Here is a 17,045-nt window from a genome sequence, read left to right on the forward strand (position 1 = left end):
AGATAAATACTTTTAAGAGATTGGAAGAATCAAATGCTTTATTATTTAAATATTGAGAAAAATATGGCTACAGATAGAAACACCATAACACAATCTGAAGTCATATTGGGTCTTACAAGCATTGGAAACAACCAGTGGATGAAACCAATGGCTATTGATTATGAGAATAAATAAGAAACAATATAAATAATAATTAAAATATTGAACAAATATGTATAAGTACTGATAGGGTGGCAACATGTGGGTATGAGCAAGTGTGGTGTCATTAACATTTGTCTAGTTTTATGTTGTTGTTTTTTTTACTAATCTTTTTCAATTTTGACTGTTGTGCAATAAGTCCTTGCCTAGTCATGCAGAGTATTGTGTATCTATGTATGTCTAAATGTTAAATTAATTGTAAGAAAATGAAATCAATAAGCGTTTTGCAACTGAATCGGCATAATGAATACGCCCTTGTTTGTTAGAGTGACTGGATCGGACCACTGGACACAGATTGATACAACAACGTTACAATGTACACTCTTAGAGTAAAATGTGCTGAATAGAACCAAAAAGGTTTCTGTGGCTGTCCCCATGGGAGAACCATTTGAAGAACCCTTTTTGGTTTCATGTAGAACCCTTTTGGTTCCAGGTAGAACCCTATTGGGTTCCATGTAAACCCCTTTCCCAAGAGGGTTGCACATGGAATCCAAAATGGGGACAGTCGAAGAACCTGTTTGAATATCTTTTTTCTAAAAGTGTAGCCTACCAGTGATGATTAATTACTGTAACTACAGAGATTCTATTAAACTACAGGTACTATGTAATTATATGACTGTAACTACAGAGATTCTATTAAACTACAGGTACTATGTAACTATATGACTGTAATACAGAGATTCTATTAAACTACAGGTACTATGTGACTATATGACTGTAACTACAGAGATTCTATTAAACTACAGGTACTATGTAACTATATGACTGTAACTACAGAGATTCTATTAAACTACAGGTACTATGTAACTATATGACTGTAACTACAAAGATTCTATTAAACTACAGGTACTATGTGACTATATGACTGTAACTACAGAGATTCTATTAAACTACAGGTACTATGTAACTATATGACTGTAACTACAGAGATTCTATTAAACTACAGGTACTATGTAATTATATGACTGTAACTACAGAGATTCTATTAAACTACAGGTACTATGTAACTATATGACTGTAACTACAGAGATTCTATTAAACTACAGGTACTATGTAACTATATGACTGTAACTACAGAGATTCTATTAAACTACAGGTACTATGTGACTATATGACTGTAACTACAGAGATTCTATTAAACTACAGGTACTATGTAATTATATGACTGTAACTAGAGATTATATTAAACTACAGGTACTATGTGACTATATGACTGTAACTACAGAGATTCTATTAAACTACAGGTACTATGTGACTATATGACTGTAACTACAGAGATTCTATTAAACTACAGGTACTATGTAATTATATGACTGTAACTACAGAGATTCTATTAAACTACAGGTACTATGTGACTATATGACTGTAACTACAGAGATTCTATTAAACTACAGGTACTATGTAATTATATGACTGTAACTACAGAGATTCTATTAAACTACAGGTACTATGTAACTATGTGACTATATGACTGTAACTACATGTAGCTATAAACCACAGACATTATCTATTCATTTCCCCTATCTGGTTTTTAGTGTAGGCAAGGCTATTTGACAAAATAACTGTCTTGGTTGACACTATGAATGCCTGCACCCCTCTTCTCTGTCATCTAATTTATGACATTTATAGAAACATTAATTTAATGAAATACGTCTGATGAGTGTCTACCAAAAGACACTCATCCTTGATACTCTCTCGCTCTCTCTCTCTCTCTTTCTCTTACACTTTCTGTACCCCTCAATAATACCTTTATATTTTCCAATTCCATCACAGACAGATTAGAATGTGCTCTGGCTACTCCAGGAAGTTACAAAGCACTGAATCAAATGCAACTAGCACACATTGTATTAGCCTAATTAAATCAAATTGAATTCCCAGCGCCACGTGACAGCTCGTTTTCGCCAAACATGCACATCACTCTTGCAAATCAGGTATATGCGCTGCGTCAACCGTTTGGGGTTTAGCCTAGGGCGGCTATCGCTATAATTTTAGTAGCCTATATCAGAACATGGCTAGGTTTGTAGTAGTGTTTTTTGTCCTTGTTTTCTCCGCCACCAATGCGGCGCATGAGGAGGTCATTGATGTGATTCTAGCCAGCCTCGCCAAAAGCGCATCGTTCCTGGAGCAAGAGCACCGTAACATCAACCTAGACGGAGTGGTCGGGTACACCATCCTGCAGGGTGAGTAGTATACCAGCGTCATTATTATCACTGCCGGTAGTATCATTCTATATGGAGAGGGACAAAATAACAGAAAGGTCTGCACACTGTAGCATACACAGTGTATCATATATCCTCCTAATTACCACCTTTAATGAGAACGTTTCGATCCACAAGGATCTTCGTCAAGTCCAACGGAATACAAGTGCGCACATAGACTACCCAAATATCTGAGTAAATATACGGTATGTGGAGGAAACATCGATTATTTTGATACATGTCTGGACATTAAATTGTAGTCTATCTATGTGGTTGTTTGGTTAGGCTATTGCTGGCTCAGCATGTCAGCATGCACCAAATGCTTCCCGTTCCCGCTATTGCGGTGTCCCGCAGAACAAGGCACAGTTCTTCAGGCTGCCTGATTGGCTATGTGGCGTCAGGGTCATGTTGATATGAAAGAAAACAGTAGAACGTGATGATTTGTCGATATGGAATACAAACCTTTATGGTTGATCAAAGTTTGTTATTGTGTTCTTGTGGGTGTGTCAACATTGTAGATAGGAGAGCCAAATATGACTTCAGTCACTTAATAATTACAAATGTCTTTGAAAACATCTCTTTCCATGTCCTTGTTCTCCGGGCCCAGCGGAGTTGAAGGAAGCAGTGAGAACTTGGCCCCACACTGACCCTCTGAGCTGGTCTCAGCGCACCGCTACGGTTACCCTGGTCAAGAGGTTGGACCAGAGCCTGGCTAAGGCTGTCACTGAGCTGGAGAAGACTGACCCCAAATACTACAGAGGTAAATACTACTACACCTCTCTCTCTCTCTTTCATCCCTCTCTCTCTCTCTCTCATATCTCTCTCTCTCTCATATCGCTATCTCTCTCTCTCTCTCTCTCTCTCTCTCTCTCTCTCTCTCTCACCCCTCTCTCTCTCTCTCATATATCTCTCTCTCTCTCTCTCTCTCTCTCTCATATCTCTCTCTCTCATATCTCTCTCTCTCTCATATCGCTCTCTCTCTCTCTCTCTCTCTCATATCTCTCTCTCTCATATCGCTCTCTCTCCCTCTCCCTCTCATCCCTCTCTCTCTCTCTCTGTCTCTCTCTCCCTCTCTCTCTCCCCCTCTCTCTCTCTCTCTCTCTCTCATATCTCTCTCTCCCCCTCTCATCCCTCTCTCTCATGTTCTCTCTCTCCTCTCTCTCTCGCTCATCCCTCTCTCTCTCTCTCTCTCTCTCTCTCATCACTCTCTCATCCCTCTCTCTCGCTCTCTCTCTCTCATCCCTCTCTCTCTCTCTCTCTCTTTCATATCCCTCTCATCCCTCTCTCTCTCATGCTCTCTCTCTCTCTCTCTCTCTCATCCTTCTCTCTCTCAATCTCATCTCTCTCTCTCATGCTCTCTCTCTCTCTCTCTCTCTCATGCTCTCTCTCTCTCTCTCTCTCATCCTTCTCTCTCTCTCAATCTCATCTCTCTCTCATCCCTCTCTCTCTCTCTCTCCTGTAGAGTTTGAGCCTCTGTTGATCTGGACCTTCTGGTCAGTACCCCATGAGTGGAGCTCCACAGATCCCTCTCTGGCCTACTCCTCCGGTCGTACCATGGAGTGTTACGATGAGACACAGAGCGACAAGTGTATGACCCTGCTTCTGGGAACATGGTACACACAGAAATCAAATTAAATCAAAGTTTATTTGTCACGTGCACCGAATGCAACAGGTGTTACAGTGAAATGCTTACTTACAGGCTCTAACCAACAGTGCAAAAAAGGTATTAGGTGAACAATAGGTAAGTAAAGAAATAAAACAACAGTAAAACATAACAGTAGCACACCACCACGCTTATTGAGTGGCACAGGGTGATGCCTCACTAAATCTCATGTATTTCAGTGTGGCAGTAGGAGGGTAATATAACCTAGAAGGCCTACATCTTCCGTTGGCCAGGTTGCTAATACATTTTTTGCCTTTATATGTGTGTATGTGCTTGTGTGTCTGTGTACGTGCCTGTGCATGTGTGCGTGTGCATGCATGTTATATGTGTGTGTGATGGTTTGTCAGGAAGAACAACGGGACTCCTTGCATCGTGACCAAGTCATGTCGTGACACAATGACGAGGTTTGGATGTCCTAACTACTCCCTCTCTCACCAGCTGCTCTACTTCATGCTGGGAGCCAATGTGAGAACACACACACAGCCACACACACACACACACACACACACACACACACACACACACACACACACACACACACACACACACACAACACACACACACACACACCTAACTTTCTATGCTCCACTCCTGTCTTCCCCAATTTCCCTCCCTCCCTATCACTCCCTCCCCATCTCTCCCTCTCCCTTCCTAACCCCCTCCTCCCTCCCTCTCTCTTCCTCCTTCCCTGCCTCCCTCTCTCTCTCCCTCCCTAACCCCCTCCCTCTCTTCCTCCTTCCCTGCCTCTCTCTCTCCCTCCCTAACCCCCTCCCTCCTCCCTCTTTTCCTCCTTCCCTGCCTCCCTCCCTCCCTCCCTAACCCCCTCCCTCCCTGCCCCCCTCCTCCAGAGAGGTTGTTCTGCCATGTTGAAGGGGGACATGCGTACATCGCGTGCTAACCTAACAGAGAGACAGTACAAGGGGATATTCTGCTCCAACATGCTGAAGGGAAACATGGACATCATACAGAAGAACTTCACCGGGGAGACCCAGGACATCTTCATCGAAAACAGTCAGTCTCAAATTACACCCTATTCACTATATAATGCACTACTTTTAACCAGGACCCAATGGCACCTTATTCCCTATATAGTGCACTACTTTTGACCAGAGCCCAATGGGACCTTATTTCCTATATAGTGCAGTACTTTTGACCAGGACCCAATGGCACCCTATTCCCTATATAGTCCACTACATTAGACCAGAGATCTATGGCACCCAATTCCCTATATAGTGCACTAGTTTAGAGCATGGTCTATCTGTGTATATTCCAAGTAGACTAGTGTGTCTATGAAGCAGTATGACAGTCAGTGTTTAGAGAAACATAACATGTAAAACCTTTATAAGTTGTAGTTTGTTTAAAATGAGACCATGATTTTACTTTCTATAACTTCCTCCCTCTCCACAGTACTGCTGTGTGGATTGGCTGGTTTCTCTGACTTTCTCAAAGTTGATTGGCTGCAGCACATTCTGAGGCTGCAGGATCAGGAAGTGGGATGTTTTACACAGCCCCACAGAAGAGTGAAGAGGAGAGAGAGAATGTTGAAGGGTGTGTGTCAAGAATATCCCTGGTGTTATGCATGGTCATACACACACATACAGACACACACAGAGAGAACCAGCATGCACAGAAACACACACACACACACACACACACACACACACACACACACACACACACACACAGAGAGAACCAGCATGCACAAACACACACCACACACACACACACACACAGAGAAACAGCACGCGCACGCACACACACACACACACACACACACACACAGAATCAGCACAGAAAAACACACACAGAAAAACAGAACCCAGCTTCAATGCTTTTACTGTTCCATCTCCCCTCCTCTCTCCAGATGGTTGTTCCAGTCACATAACAGGCGTGTCAGTGAGCGCTCTGGGAGGATACCTCAACTACTACCTGACAGAGCAGGACATCACCAAGAGACCACTCACCTGAATGTCAACCACCCTTCACCTGGATGTCAACCACCCTTCACCTGGATGTCAACCACCCTTCACCTGGATGTGTGACCCTTCACCTGGATGTCAACCACCCTTCACCTGGATGTCAACCACCCTTCACCTGGATGTCAACCACCCTTCACCTGGATGTGTGACCCTTCACCTGGATGTCAACCACCCTTCACCTGGATGTCAACCACCCTTCACCTGGATGTCAACCACCCTTCACCTGGATGTCAACCACCCTTCACCTGGATGTGTGACCCTTCACCTGGATGTCAACCACCCTTCACCTGGATGTGTGACCCTTCACCTGGATGTGTGACCCTTCACCTGGATGTGTGTCCCAAATAGCACCTTATTCTTTACTTATAGCACTACTTCTGACCAGGGCCCCGTAGGGCTCTGGTGAAAAGTAGTGCACTGTGTAGGGCAGTGTGTGTCCATCCTCTCCTGGGGACCCCCAGCCGTTCCATGGTTTTCATCTATTCCACAGCACCAGTGGTGTAAACTACTTATTAAGTAGTGCTTAGTCATTTCCCTGACACCCAAAAGTACTCGTTACATTTTGAATGCTTAGCAGGACAGGAAAATTGTCAAATTCATGCACTTATCAGAAGAACACCTGGTCATCTCTACTGCCTCTTATCTGGCGGACTCACTAAACACAAATGCATTGTTTTTAAATGATGTCTGAGCGTTGGAGTGTGCCCCTGGCTGTCCGTGAATTTAAAAAAAGAAAAAGAAAATCGTGCTGTCTGGTTTGCTTAATATAAGGAATTAGAAATAATTTATACATTTACTTTTGATACTTAAGTATATTTAAAACCAAATACTTTAAGACTTACTCAAGTAGCATTTTACTGGGTGACTTTTACATGAGTCATTTTCTATCTTTACTTTTACTCAAGTATGATAATTGACTAGCACACCTGATTCAACTTGTCAACTAATCGTCAAGCCCTTGACTACTTGAATCAAGTGACCTAGTTCAGGGCTACAACAACATTCTGTAAGGTCTGGGGGTCCCAGAGAAGTGGTTTGAGAAGCCCTGATGTAGGGGATAGGGCTCTTTGGGACACATCCCAGGGCTACACAGAGCATCAGTGTCTCACTTAGAAAACGTTTGTAGTTCACATAGATTTGATAGTAAATTATGCGTATGATGTAATCCATAACTACACAATGCCATTTATAAATCTTAAACTTGAAATGAAAATATGCAATTTACATGTATTTTGTATGCCATTTGTTTTGCGATTTATTAATGAAATGTGCTTATTTATTTATTAATTTGTGACCAACACAGCTTTATTAATTTGTGGAGACATTGTATTTAAACAGAATTTTCTCCTATTTTAAGAAATGATAGTATGAAGAAATGAAGTATAACAACTAAAAACATTTGAAAAGTGAGGCTCCTGGGCCTATGTTCATCAGACTGTTGGCTAGCTAGGGGATAGATAGGACCCTTTCTATTGGAGCAGACTGTTGGCTAGCTAGGGGATAGATAGTACCCTTTCTATTGGAGCAGACTGTTGGCTAGCTAGGGGATAGACAGGACCCTTTCTATGTTCATCAGACTGTTGGCTAGCTAGGGGATAGATAGGACCCTTTCTATGTTCATCAGACTGTTGGCTAGCTAGGGGATAGATAGGGCCCTTTCTATGTTCATCAGACTGTTGGCTAGCTAGGGGATAGATAGGACTCTTTCTATGTTCATCAGACTGTTGGCTAGCTAGGGGATAGATAGGACCCTTTCTATGTTCATCAGACTGTTGGCTAGCTAGGGGATAGATAGGACCCTTTCTATTGGAGCAGACTGTTTGCTAGCTAGGGGATAGATAGGTCCCTTTCTATGTTCATCAGACTGTTGGCTAGCTAGGGGATAGATAGGACCCTTTCTATGTTCATCAGACTGTTGGCTAGCTAGGGGATAGATAGGGCCCTTTCTATGTTCATCAGACTGTTGGCTAGCTAGGGGATAGATAGGGCCCTTTCTATTGGAGCAGACTGTTGGCTAGCTAGGGGATAGATAGGACCCTTTCTATGTTCATCAGACTGTTGGCTAGCTAGGGGATAGATAGGACCCTTTCTATTGGAGCAGACTGTTGGCTAGCTAGGGGATAGATAGGCCCTTTCTATGTTCATCAGACTGTTGGCTAGCTAGGGGATAGATAGGGCCCTTTCTATTGGAGCAGACTGTTGGCTAGCTAGGGGATAGATAGGTCACTTTCTATTGGAGCAGACTGTTGGCTAGCTAGGGGATAGATAGGGCCCTTTCTATGTTCATCAGACTGTTGGCTAGCTAGGGGATAGATAGGACCCTTTCTATGTTCATCAGACTGTTGGCTAGCTAGGGGATAGATAGGACCATTTCTATGTTCATCAGACTGTTGGCTAGCTAGGGGATAGATAGGGCCCTTTCTATTGGAGCAAACTGTTGGCTAGCTAGGGGATAGATAGGGCCCTTTCTATGTTCATCAGACTGTTGGCTAGCTAGGGGATAGATAGGGCCCTTTCTATTGGAGCAGACTGTTGGCTAGCTAGGGGATAGATAGGGCTCTTTCTATGTTCATCAGACTGTTGGCTAGCTAGGGGATAGATAGGACCCTTTCTATGTTCATCAGACTGTTTGCTAGCTAGGGGATAGATAGGGCTCTTTCTATGTTCATCAGACTGTTGGCTAGCTAGGGAATAGATAGGACCCTTTCTATTGGAGCAGACTGTTGGCTAGCTATGGGATAGATAGGTCCCTTTCTATGTTCATCAGACTGTTTGCTAGCTAGGGGATAGATAGGACCCTTTCTATTGGAGCAGACTGTTGGCTAGCTAGGGGATAGATAGGGCCCTTTCTATGTTCGTCAGACTGTTGGCTAGCTAGGGGATAGATAGACCCTTTCTATTGGAGCAGACTGTTGGCTAGCTAGGGGATAGATAGGACCCTTTCTATTGGAGCAGACTGTTGGCTAGCTAGGGGATAGATAGGACCCTTTCTATTGGAGCAGACTGTTGGCTAGCTAGGGGATAGATAGGGCCCTTTCTATGTTCATCAGGCTGTTGGCTAGCTAGGGGATAGATAGGGCCCTTTCTATGTTCATCAGACTGTTGGCTAGCTAGGGGATAGATAGGGCTCTTTCTATGTTCATCAGACTGTTGGCTAGCTAGGGGATAGATAGGTCCCTTTCTATGTTCATCAGACTGTTGGCTAGCTAGGGGATAGATAGGTCCCTTTCTATGTTCATCAGACTGTTGGCTAGCTAGGGGATAGATAGGTCCCTTTCTATTGGAGCAGACTGTTGGCTAGCTAGGGGATAGATAGGGCCCTTTCTATTGGAGCAGACTGTTGGCTAGCTAGGGGATAGATAGGGCCCTTTCTATGTTCATCAGACTGTTGGCTAGCTAGGGGATAGATAGGACCCTTTCTATTGGAGCAGACTGTTGGCTAGCTAGGGGATAGATAGGGCCCTTTCTATGTTCATCAGACTGTTGGCTAGCTAGGGGATAGATAGGGCCCTTTCTATGTTCATCAGACTGTTGGCTAGCTAGGGGATAGATAGGGCCCTATCTATGTTCATCAGACTGTTGGCTAGCTAGGGGATAGATAGGACCTTTCTATTGGAGCAGACTGTTGGCTAGCTATGGGATAGATAGGTCCCTTTCTAGGTTCATCAGACTGTTTGCTAGCTAGGGGATAGATAGGCCCTTTCTATGTTCATCAGACTGTTGGCTAGCTAGGGGATAGACAGGACCCTTTCTATGTTCATCAGACTGTTGGCTAGCTAGGGGATAGATAGGACCCTTTCTATTGGAGCAGACTGTTGGCTAGCTAGGGGATAGATAGGTCCCTTTCTATTGGAGCAGACTGTTGGCTAGCTAGGGGATAGATAGGACTCTTTCTATGTTCATCAGACTGTTGGCTAGCTAGGGGATAGATAGGGCTCTTTCTATGTTCATCAGACTGTTGGCTAGCTAGGGGATAGATAGGACCTTTCTATTGGAGTAGACTGTTGGCTAGCTATGGGATAGATAGGTCCCTTTCTATGTTCATCAGACTGTTTGCTAGCTAGGGGATAGATAGGCCCTTTCTATGTTCATCAGACTGTTGGCTAGCTAGGGGATAGATAGGACCCTTTCTATGTTCATCAGACTGTTGGCTAGCTAGGGGATAGATAGGACCCTTTCTATTGGAGCAGACTGTTGGCTAGCTAGGGGATAGATAGGACCCTTTCTATGTTCATCAGACTGTTTGCTAGCTAGGGGATAGATAGGCCCTTTCTATGTTCATCAGACTGTTGGCTAGCTAGGGGATAGATAGGACCTTTCTATTGGAGCAGACTGTTGGCTAGCTATGGGATAGATAGGTCCCTTTCTATGTTCATCAGACTGTTTGCTAGCTAGGGGATAGATAGGCCCTTTCTATGTTCATCAGACTGTTGGCTAGCTAGGGGATAGACAGGACCCTTTCTATGTTCATCAGACTGTTGGCTAGCTAGGGGATAGATAGGAGCCTTTCTATTGGAGCAGACTGTTGGCTAGCTAGGGGATAGATAGGTCCCTTTCTATTGGAGCAGACTGTTGGCTAGCTAGGGGATAGATAGGACTCTTTCTATGTTCATCAGACTGTTGGCTAGCTAGGGGATAGATAGGGCTCTTTCTATGTTCATCAGACTGTTGGCTAGCTAGGGGATAGATAGGACCTTTCTATTGGAGTAGACTGTTGGCTAGCTATGGGATAGATAGGTCCCTTTCTATGTTCATCAGACTGTTGGCTAGCTAGGGGATAGATAGGACCCTTTCTATTGGAGCAGACTGTTGGCTAGCTAGGGGATAGATAGGGCCCTTTCTATGTTCATCAGACTGTAGGCTAGCTAGGGGATAGATAGGTCCCTTTCTATGTTCATCAGACTGTTGGCTAGCTAGGGGATAGATAGGCCCTTTCTATGTTCATCAGACTGTTGGCTAGCTAGGGGATAGATAGGACCCTTTCTATTGGAGCAGACTGTTGGCTAGCTAGGGGATAGATAGGACCCTTTCTATGTTCATCAGACTGTTGGCTAGCTAGGGGATAGATAGGGCCCTTTCTATTGGAGCAGACTGTTGGCTAGCTAGGGGATAGATAGGACCCTTTCTATTGCAGGATACATGTAAAACAGGAGTAAATGGTTGCAAAAGGTTTTGCAACAGTCTGCGACTAATGAGTTCACCTCTGGAGACTCAACCAGTTGAGAGGGATGCATTACATGTGACGAACAAGGCAGTGTTGTTGTGGTAAATAGATTCAGGAAAAATGAGACATCCCTGACTGAACACAAACCTTGATGAGTCAAGTACTTGAATAGTATTTCAGGTGGCCTTTGATTTAGCTAGGAATACTAGCCCGTTCCATTGGTTGCGTTTGTACCAGGCAAACTAGTCAAGCAGTATGTGAAACTATTTGTTGAATGTATTTGTCTGTTACCCAGAGATACTTCACATTCTCCTGCGTTCCAAATGTCACCCTACTCCCTCCTCTTGATAAGAGCCCTATGGGCACTATCTAAGTAAAAGAGGGGCGTTCGTATGCAGCCTCTGAGCTAACAATACCAGCATGACCAGTATGCTAATGCTACATTTTCAATTATTTAACCTAATTTATCTAGGCAAGTCAGTTAACAACAAATTCTTATTAATAATGACGGCCTACCCCGGCCAAACCTGGACGACACTGGGCCAATTGTGCGTCGCCCTATGGGACTCCCAAACACAGCCCATTTGTGATGCAGCCTGGATTCGAACCAGGGTGTCTGTAGTGACGGCTCTAGCACTGAGATGCAGTGCCACTCAGTAGCCCCGAAATGTTGAATGGATGACGGTGATGAATCAGATATATTATACAGAAACACTTTTCCAAGTGATGAAAATGTTTTTTTATTGTAACAGGGGTACTCATCCACCAGGTTTGGAGTCAATTCCAGTCAATTCAGGAAGTACACTAAAATTCAAATTTTCTTTAATGTTTTTAAATTAGTAATATTTTGGATTTGGAATGACTTTCTGAAATTCCACTGGAATTGAAATGGAATCAACCCCAACCCTGTCGTCCACTTCATTCACTACCACAGAATCAGAATCACAAACCAAACCAAACCAAACCAAACCGAACCAAACCAAACCAAACCACTCTCACCATGTACATTTTCTTTTTATTCTGTTAGGAAACAAATATAATTGAATATAGACTAAATAACGGTGACCATCTTTTTTAAACAAACGGTAAAAGAGAAGTTACAAAATCACTAAAACGTCAAAGTTTGCATTCCAAATCCCCCACCCTATTTCCTATATAGTGTACAACTTTAGACCGGAGCCCATGACAAGGCCTTTCTCCTCAGGAAGTTACAGCTGTATGGTGTACTACTTTAGACCGGAGCCCAGAACAAGGCCTTTCTCCTCAGGAAGTTACAGCTGTATAGTGTACTACTTTAGACCAGAGCCCAGAACAAGGCCTTTCTCCTCAGGAAGTTACAGCTGTATGGTGTACTACTTTAGACCGGAGCCCATGACAAGGCCTTTCTCCTCAGGAAGTTACAGCTGTATAGTGTACTACTTTAGACCGGAGCCCAGAACAAGGCCTTTCTCCTCAGGAAGTTACAGCTGTATAGTGTACTACTTTAGACCAGAGCCCAGAACAAGGCCTTTCTCCTCAGGAAGTTACAGCTGTATAGTGTACTACTTTAGACCGGAGCCCAGAACAAGGCCTTTCTCCTCAGGAAGTTACAGCTGTATAGTGTACTACTTTAGACCGGAGCCCAGAACAAGGCCTTTCTCCTCAGGAAGTTACAGCTGTATAGTGTACTACTTTAGACCGGAGCCCAGAACAAGGCCTTTCTCCTCAGGAAGGTATAGCGTCTACAGAGACAGGAAGCAGGCAGACCTAGACCACAGGTTAGTACTATAAGCCCATAGGATTCTGGTCAAAAGTAGTGCACTATATAGGGAACAGGGTGCCATAGGCCCTGGTCAAAAGTAGTGCACTATTTAAGGAATAGGGTGCCATAGGTCCTGGTCAAAAAAGTAGTGCACTATGTAGGGAATAGGGTTCCATGTGAGACTAGTGTTAGGGGTTGTAGTATAAGCATATGGACATACTCTCCCCTGAAGACACAACAAGCACACACATATGATATAATATATAACAATATATATAGATATAAAACTTTATATATATAGTTATATATATATATCAATAAATATATATGTATATATATATATATATATATATATATATATACACACTGAACAAAAATATAAACGCAGCATGGAAAGTGTTGGTTTCATGTTTCATGAGCTGAAATAAATGATCCCAGACATTTTCCATATGCACAAAATGCTTATTTCTCTTAAATGTTGTGCACAAATGTGTTTAGTTCGTGTCAGTGAGCATTTCTCCTTTACCAAGATAATCCATCCACCTGCCAGGTGTGGCATATCAAGAAGCTGATTAAATAGCCTGATCATTACACAGGTGCACCTTCTGCTGGGGATAATATAAGGCCACTCTAAAATGTGCAGTTTTGTCAAACAACACAATGCCACAGATGTCTCAGGTTTGAGGGAGTGTGCAATTGGCATCCTGACTTCAGGAATGTCCACCAGAGCTGTTGCCAGAGAATTGAATGTTAATTTTTCTATCATAAACCGCCTCCATTGTCGTTTTAAAGAATTTGTCAGTACGTCCAACCAGCCTCACAACCACAGACCACGTGTCACCACGCCAGCCCAGGACCTCCACATCCGACTTCACAACCACAGACCACGTGTCACCACGCCAGCCCAGGACCTCCACATCTGACTTCTTCACCTGCGGGATCGTCTGAGACCAGCCCCCCGGACAACTGATAAAACTGTGGGTTTGCAAAACCGAAGAATTTCTGCATAAACTGTCAGAAACCGCTTCAGGAAAGCTCATCTGTGTGCTCGTCATCCTCACCAGGGTCTTGACCTGACTGCAGTTCGGCATCGTAACCGACTTCAGTGGGCAAATGCTCACCTTCGATGGCCACTGGCACTCTGGAGAAGAGTGCTCTTCATGGATGAATCCAGATTTTAACTGTACCGGGCAGATGACAGACATTGTGTAGGCGAGCGGTTTGCTGATGTCAACATTGTGAACACAGTGCCCCGTGGTGGCGGTGGGGTTATGGTATGGGAGGCATAAGCTACAGTCAATGAACACAGTTGCATTTTATTGATGGCGATTTAAATGCAGAGTTACCGTGACGCGATCCTGAGGCCCATTGTCGTGCCATGATAATGCACAGCCCCATGATAATGCACAGCCCCATGATAATGCACAGCCCCATGATAATGCACAGCCCCATGTCACAACATTCCCCAATCAACAGCCTGATCAACTCTATGTGAAGGAGATGTGTTGCTCTGCATGAGGCAAATAGTCCCACCAGATACTGACTGGTGTTCTGATCCACACCCCTAGTTTAAAATGATAGATATCTGTGACCAACAGATGCATACCTGTATTCCCAGTCATGTGAAATCCATAGATTAGGGCCTAATGCATTCAGTTCCATTGACTGATTTCCTCATATGATCTGTAACTCAGTAACATCTTTGAAGTTGTTGCATGTTGTGTTTATATTTTAGTGTCATAATAATAATATCAGTAGAAAGGTGTTTTTCTCTGCTAACAGTTCTCTGGGCCCAGGCTCAACTAAACTAGAGACGCTCCAATGAATGAAGCCCCATGGCTTCTCCCACTGTGTGTGTGTGTGTGTGTGTGTGTGTGTGTGTGTGTGTGTGTGTGTGTGTGTGTGTGTGTGTGTGTGTGTGTGTGTGTGTGTGTGTGTGTGTGTGTGTGTGTGTGTGTGTGTGTGTGTGTGTGTGTGTGTGATGAGGAGTGAATATGCTTAACGGAAGTCAGAACAACAGCTTGTAACTTTCAGATGATGCAGAAAATAACAACAAGCCAAATATATAATGTACTATAATAGCTCATGTGATGTGGTCCAGGTTGATAGATTTGAACTGGTTGGGGTGTAGAAAAGGTTTTAAAAGACTTTATAGTGTAAACTACTGGTTCCGTGCGATGACATCACAGGCTCTGTTCCGTTCTAGTGTGACATCACTGGTTCCATCCGATGACCTCGTAGAAGAGAGCTTTGAGGAGGCGTGACTCGTAGGTGACTGTGTTCTTTCCGATGTGCATCCTGTCCTCCTCCAGTGGCTGTTCTATCATCGCTGGCTCTGTCTTACCATACACTACAGGGAGAGAGGGAGGGAGAGGGGGAGGAGAGGAGAGAGGAGGGAGAGGGGGGAGGAGAGGGGGGAGAGGGGGAGGGGGGAGAGAGGGAGAGAGAGAGAGAGGGGGGAGGAGAGGGGGGAGAGGAGGGGAGGGGGGAGAGGAGAGGAGAGAGGGAGAGAGGAGGGAGAGGGGGGAGGAGAGGGGGGAGAGGGGGAGGGGAGAGAGAGAGAGAGAGAGAGAGAGGGGGGAGGAGAGGGGGGAGAGGAGGGGAGGGGGGAGAGGGAGAGAGAGAGGAGAGGGGAGAGGAGAGGGGGGAGAGTGGGGAGGAGAGGGGGGAGAGGGGGAGAGAGAGGAGAGAGGGGGAGAGAGGGAGAGAGAGAGGGGGGAGGAGAGGGGGAGAGGAGAGAGGAGGAGGGAGAGAGGGGGGAGGAGAGGGGGAGAGAGAGGAGAGAGGAGAGAGGGGGAAAGAGGAGAGGGGGAGAGGGGGGGGGAGAGGAGAGAGAGGGGGAGGGGGGGAGGAGAGGGGGGAGAGGGGGGAGGAGAGGGGGGAGAGAGAGGAGAGAGAGAGAGAGGAGGGAGAGGGGGGAGAGGGGGAGAGAGAGGAGAGGGACAAAAGGAGGGTAAGAGCGTGGGAGGGTAAATGGTGTGTTGAAACTGTGTGTGGGTGTCTGTGCACGTGTCTGTATGTGTGTGTATGTGAGCGTGCACGTGTGTGTGTCTGTGTGTGTGTGTCTGTCTGCACATGTCTGTATGTGTGTATGTGAGTGTGCACGTGTGTCTGTGTGTGTGTGTCTGTCTGCACGTGTCTGTATGTGTGTGTATGTGAGCGTGCACGTGTGTGTGTGACTGTCTGCACGTGTCTGTATGTGTGTGTATGTGAGCGTGCACGTGTGTCTGTGTGTGTGTGCGTCCGTACCTTCACAGTGCTCCAGGAACTGAATACACTCCTGAACAACTGAGTCCCTGATCATGATCATGTGTTTGGCCGTGTTCTCCAGCAGAGACAGGAAACAGCGCTTAGCATAGAACCAGGTGTCTGTTCCCAGCTACACACACAGGACGACAACCATGAGAGAAGGATCTGAAATCCTGGTCAGAGGAATAGAGATTTCCTTCTTATTCCCTCCTGATTCAGGGAATCTTCCAAATAGGATTTCTGGAAAACCTGGCTGGACATTGTGTTACCAGAATTTCCCAACCCTGGGAGGGACAGGGATATACACTCAGGAGACTCAAAGTCAATTTGACAGGTACCCTGATCTAAACAACTTGTACCTGGCCTGAAAACCAGTTCAAACCAGTTAAAACCAGTTAAAACTCACACAAGCTAAGAAATAAGATGGAGATGGGAGGAAGGAGGGATAGTTTAAGGTGTTCAATAGCATTTTTGTGAGATAATACCCAAATGATGTGCACAGAGAAAGGGGAGATTATGGAGGCTGCTACTGTGTAGCTCAGTGGAAGAGAGGGTGGTAGAGAGTTCTAGAAACTCAACAACACTCCTACAGAGATAGTCTAGTCTAGAGTGTCTCTTGTGGGGGACGGTCATGTGTAGTCTAGTCTAGAGTGTCTCTTGTGAGGGACGGTCATGTGTAGTCTAGTCTAGAGTGTCTCTTGTGAGGGACGGTCATGTGTAGTCTAGTCTAGAGTGTCTCTTGTGAGGGACGGTCATGTGTAGTCTAGTCTAGAGTGTCTCTTGTGAGGGACGGTCATGTCTAGTCTAGAGTGTCTCTTGTGAGGGACGGTCATGTGTAGTCTAGTCTAGAGTG

At 44.8% G+C, this 17,045-nt stretch overlaps 2 protein-coding genes and 1 long non-coding RNA gene across 5 annotated transcripts in view; 1 reads left to right on the plus strand and 2 right to left on the minus strand.

Annotated features, from left to right (window-relative positions):
• The first annotated feature begins 1,965 nt into the window (after positions 1–1,965).
• On the plus strand, positions 1,966–6,655 carry LOC115147240 (UPF0764 protein C16orf89 homolog). 2 transcript variants are annotated; one of them, XM_029689380.1, is made up of 7 exons: positions 1,966–2,378; positions 3,004–3,156; positions 3,859–3,889; positions 4,407–4,524; positions 4,908–5,070; positions 5,467–5,607; positions 5,924–6,655. In XM_029689380.1, exons 1-7 carry the CDS (start codon positions 2,207–2,209, stop codon positions 6,025–6,027), a joined length of 882 nt encoding a protein of 293 aa, XP_029545240.1. In that variant the 5' UTR covers positions 1,966–2,206; the 3' UTR covers positions 6,028–6,655. The 2 variants fall into 2 exon arrangements, with proteins under 2 accessions (XP_029545240.1, XP_029545230.1); XM_029689370.1 differs by having other exon boundaries at positions 1,972–2,378; positions 3,859–4,009.
• A 1,225-nt stretch (positions 6,656–7,880) lies between these two features.
• On the minus strand, positions 7,881–9,697 carry LOC115147250 (uncharacterized). The gene is made up of 2 exons (XR_003866303.1): positions 9,644–9,697; positions 7,881–9,500 (listed from the first exon to the last, which is right to left on the minus strand). It is a non-coding gene; the product is annotated as an uncharacterized LOC115147250 (long non-coding RNA).
• Positions 9,698–14,644: 4,947 nt separating this feature from the next.
• LOC115147254 (tetratricopeptide repeat protein 30A-like) overlaps positions 14,645–17,045 on the minus strand; it is a 37,446-nt gene continuing 35,045 nt past the window's right edge. For both annotated transcript variants that reach the window (XM_029689409.1, XM_029689401.1), the window contains exons 18-19: positions 16,193–16,322; positions 14,645–15,293 (exon numbers count right to left, since the gene is read on the minus strand). In XM_029689409.1, the coding sequence (XP_029545269.1) occupies positions 15,157–15,293; positions 16,193–16,322 (267 nt within the window). In that variant the 3' untranslated portion in view covers positions 14,645–15,156. The remainder of the gene's footprint in view (positions 15,294–16,192; positions 16,323–17,045) is intronic.

The sequence above is a fragment of the Salmo trutta genome, chromosome 1, assembly GCF_901001165.1.
Source record: "Salmo trutta chromosome 1, fSalTru1.1, whole genome shotgun sequence".
Lineage (NCBI taxonomy): Eukaryota > Metazoa > Chordata > Actinopteri > Salmoniformes > Salmonidae > Salmo > Salmo trutta.

Bases quoted from the DNA above. Each gene is read 5' to 3' on its own strand.
- LOC115147240 (XM_029689370.1), top strand. From the start codon at position 2,207: ATGGCTAGGTTTGTAGTAGTGTTTTTTGTCCTTGTTTTCTCCGCCACC. The intron at 2,379-3,003 runs GTGAGTAGTATA...CTCCGGGCCCAG, and splicing joins CGGGTACACCATCCTGCAGG to CGGAGTTGAAGGAAGCAGTG. The intron at 3,157-3,858 runs GTAAATACTACT...TCTCTCCTGTAG, and splicing joins TGACCCCAAATACTACAGAG to AGTTTGAGCCTCTGTTGATC.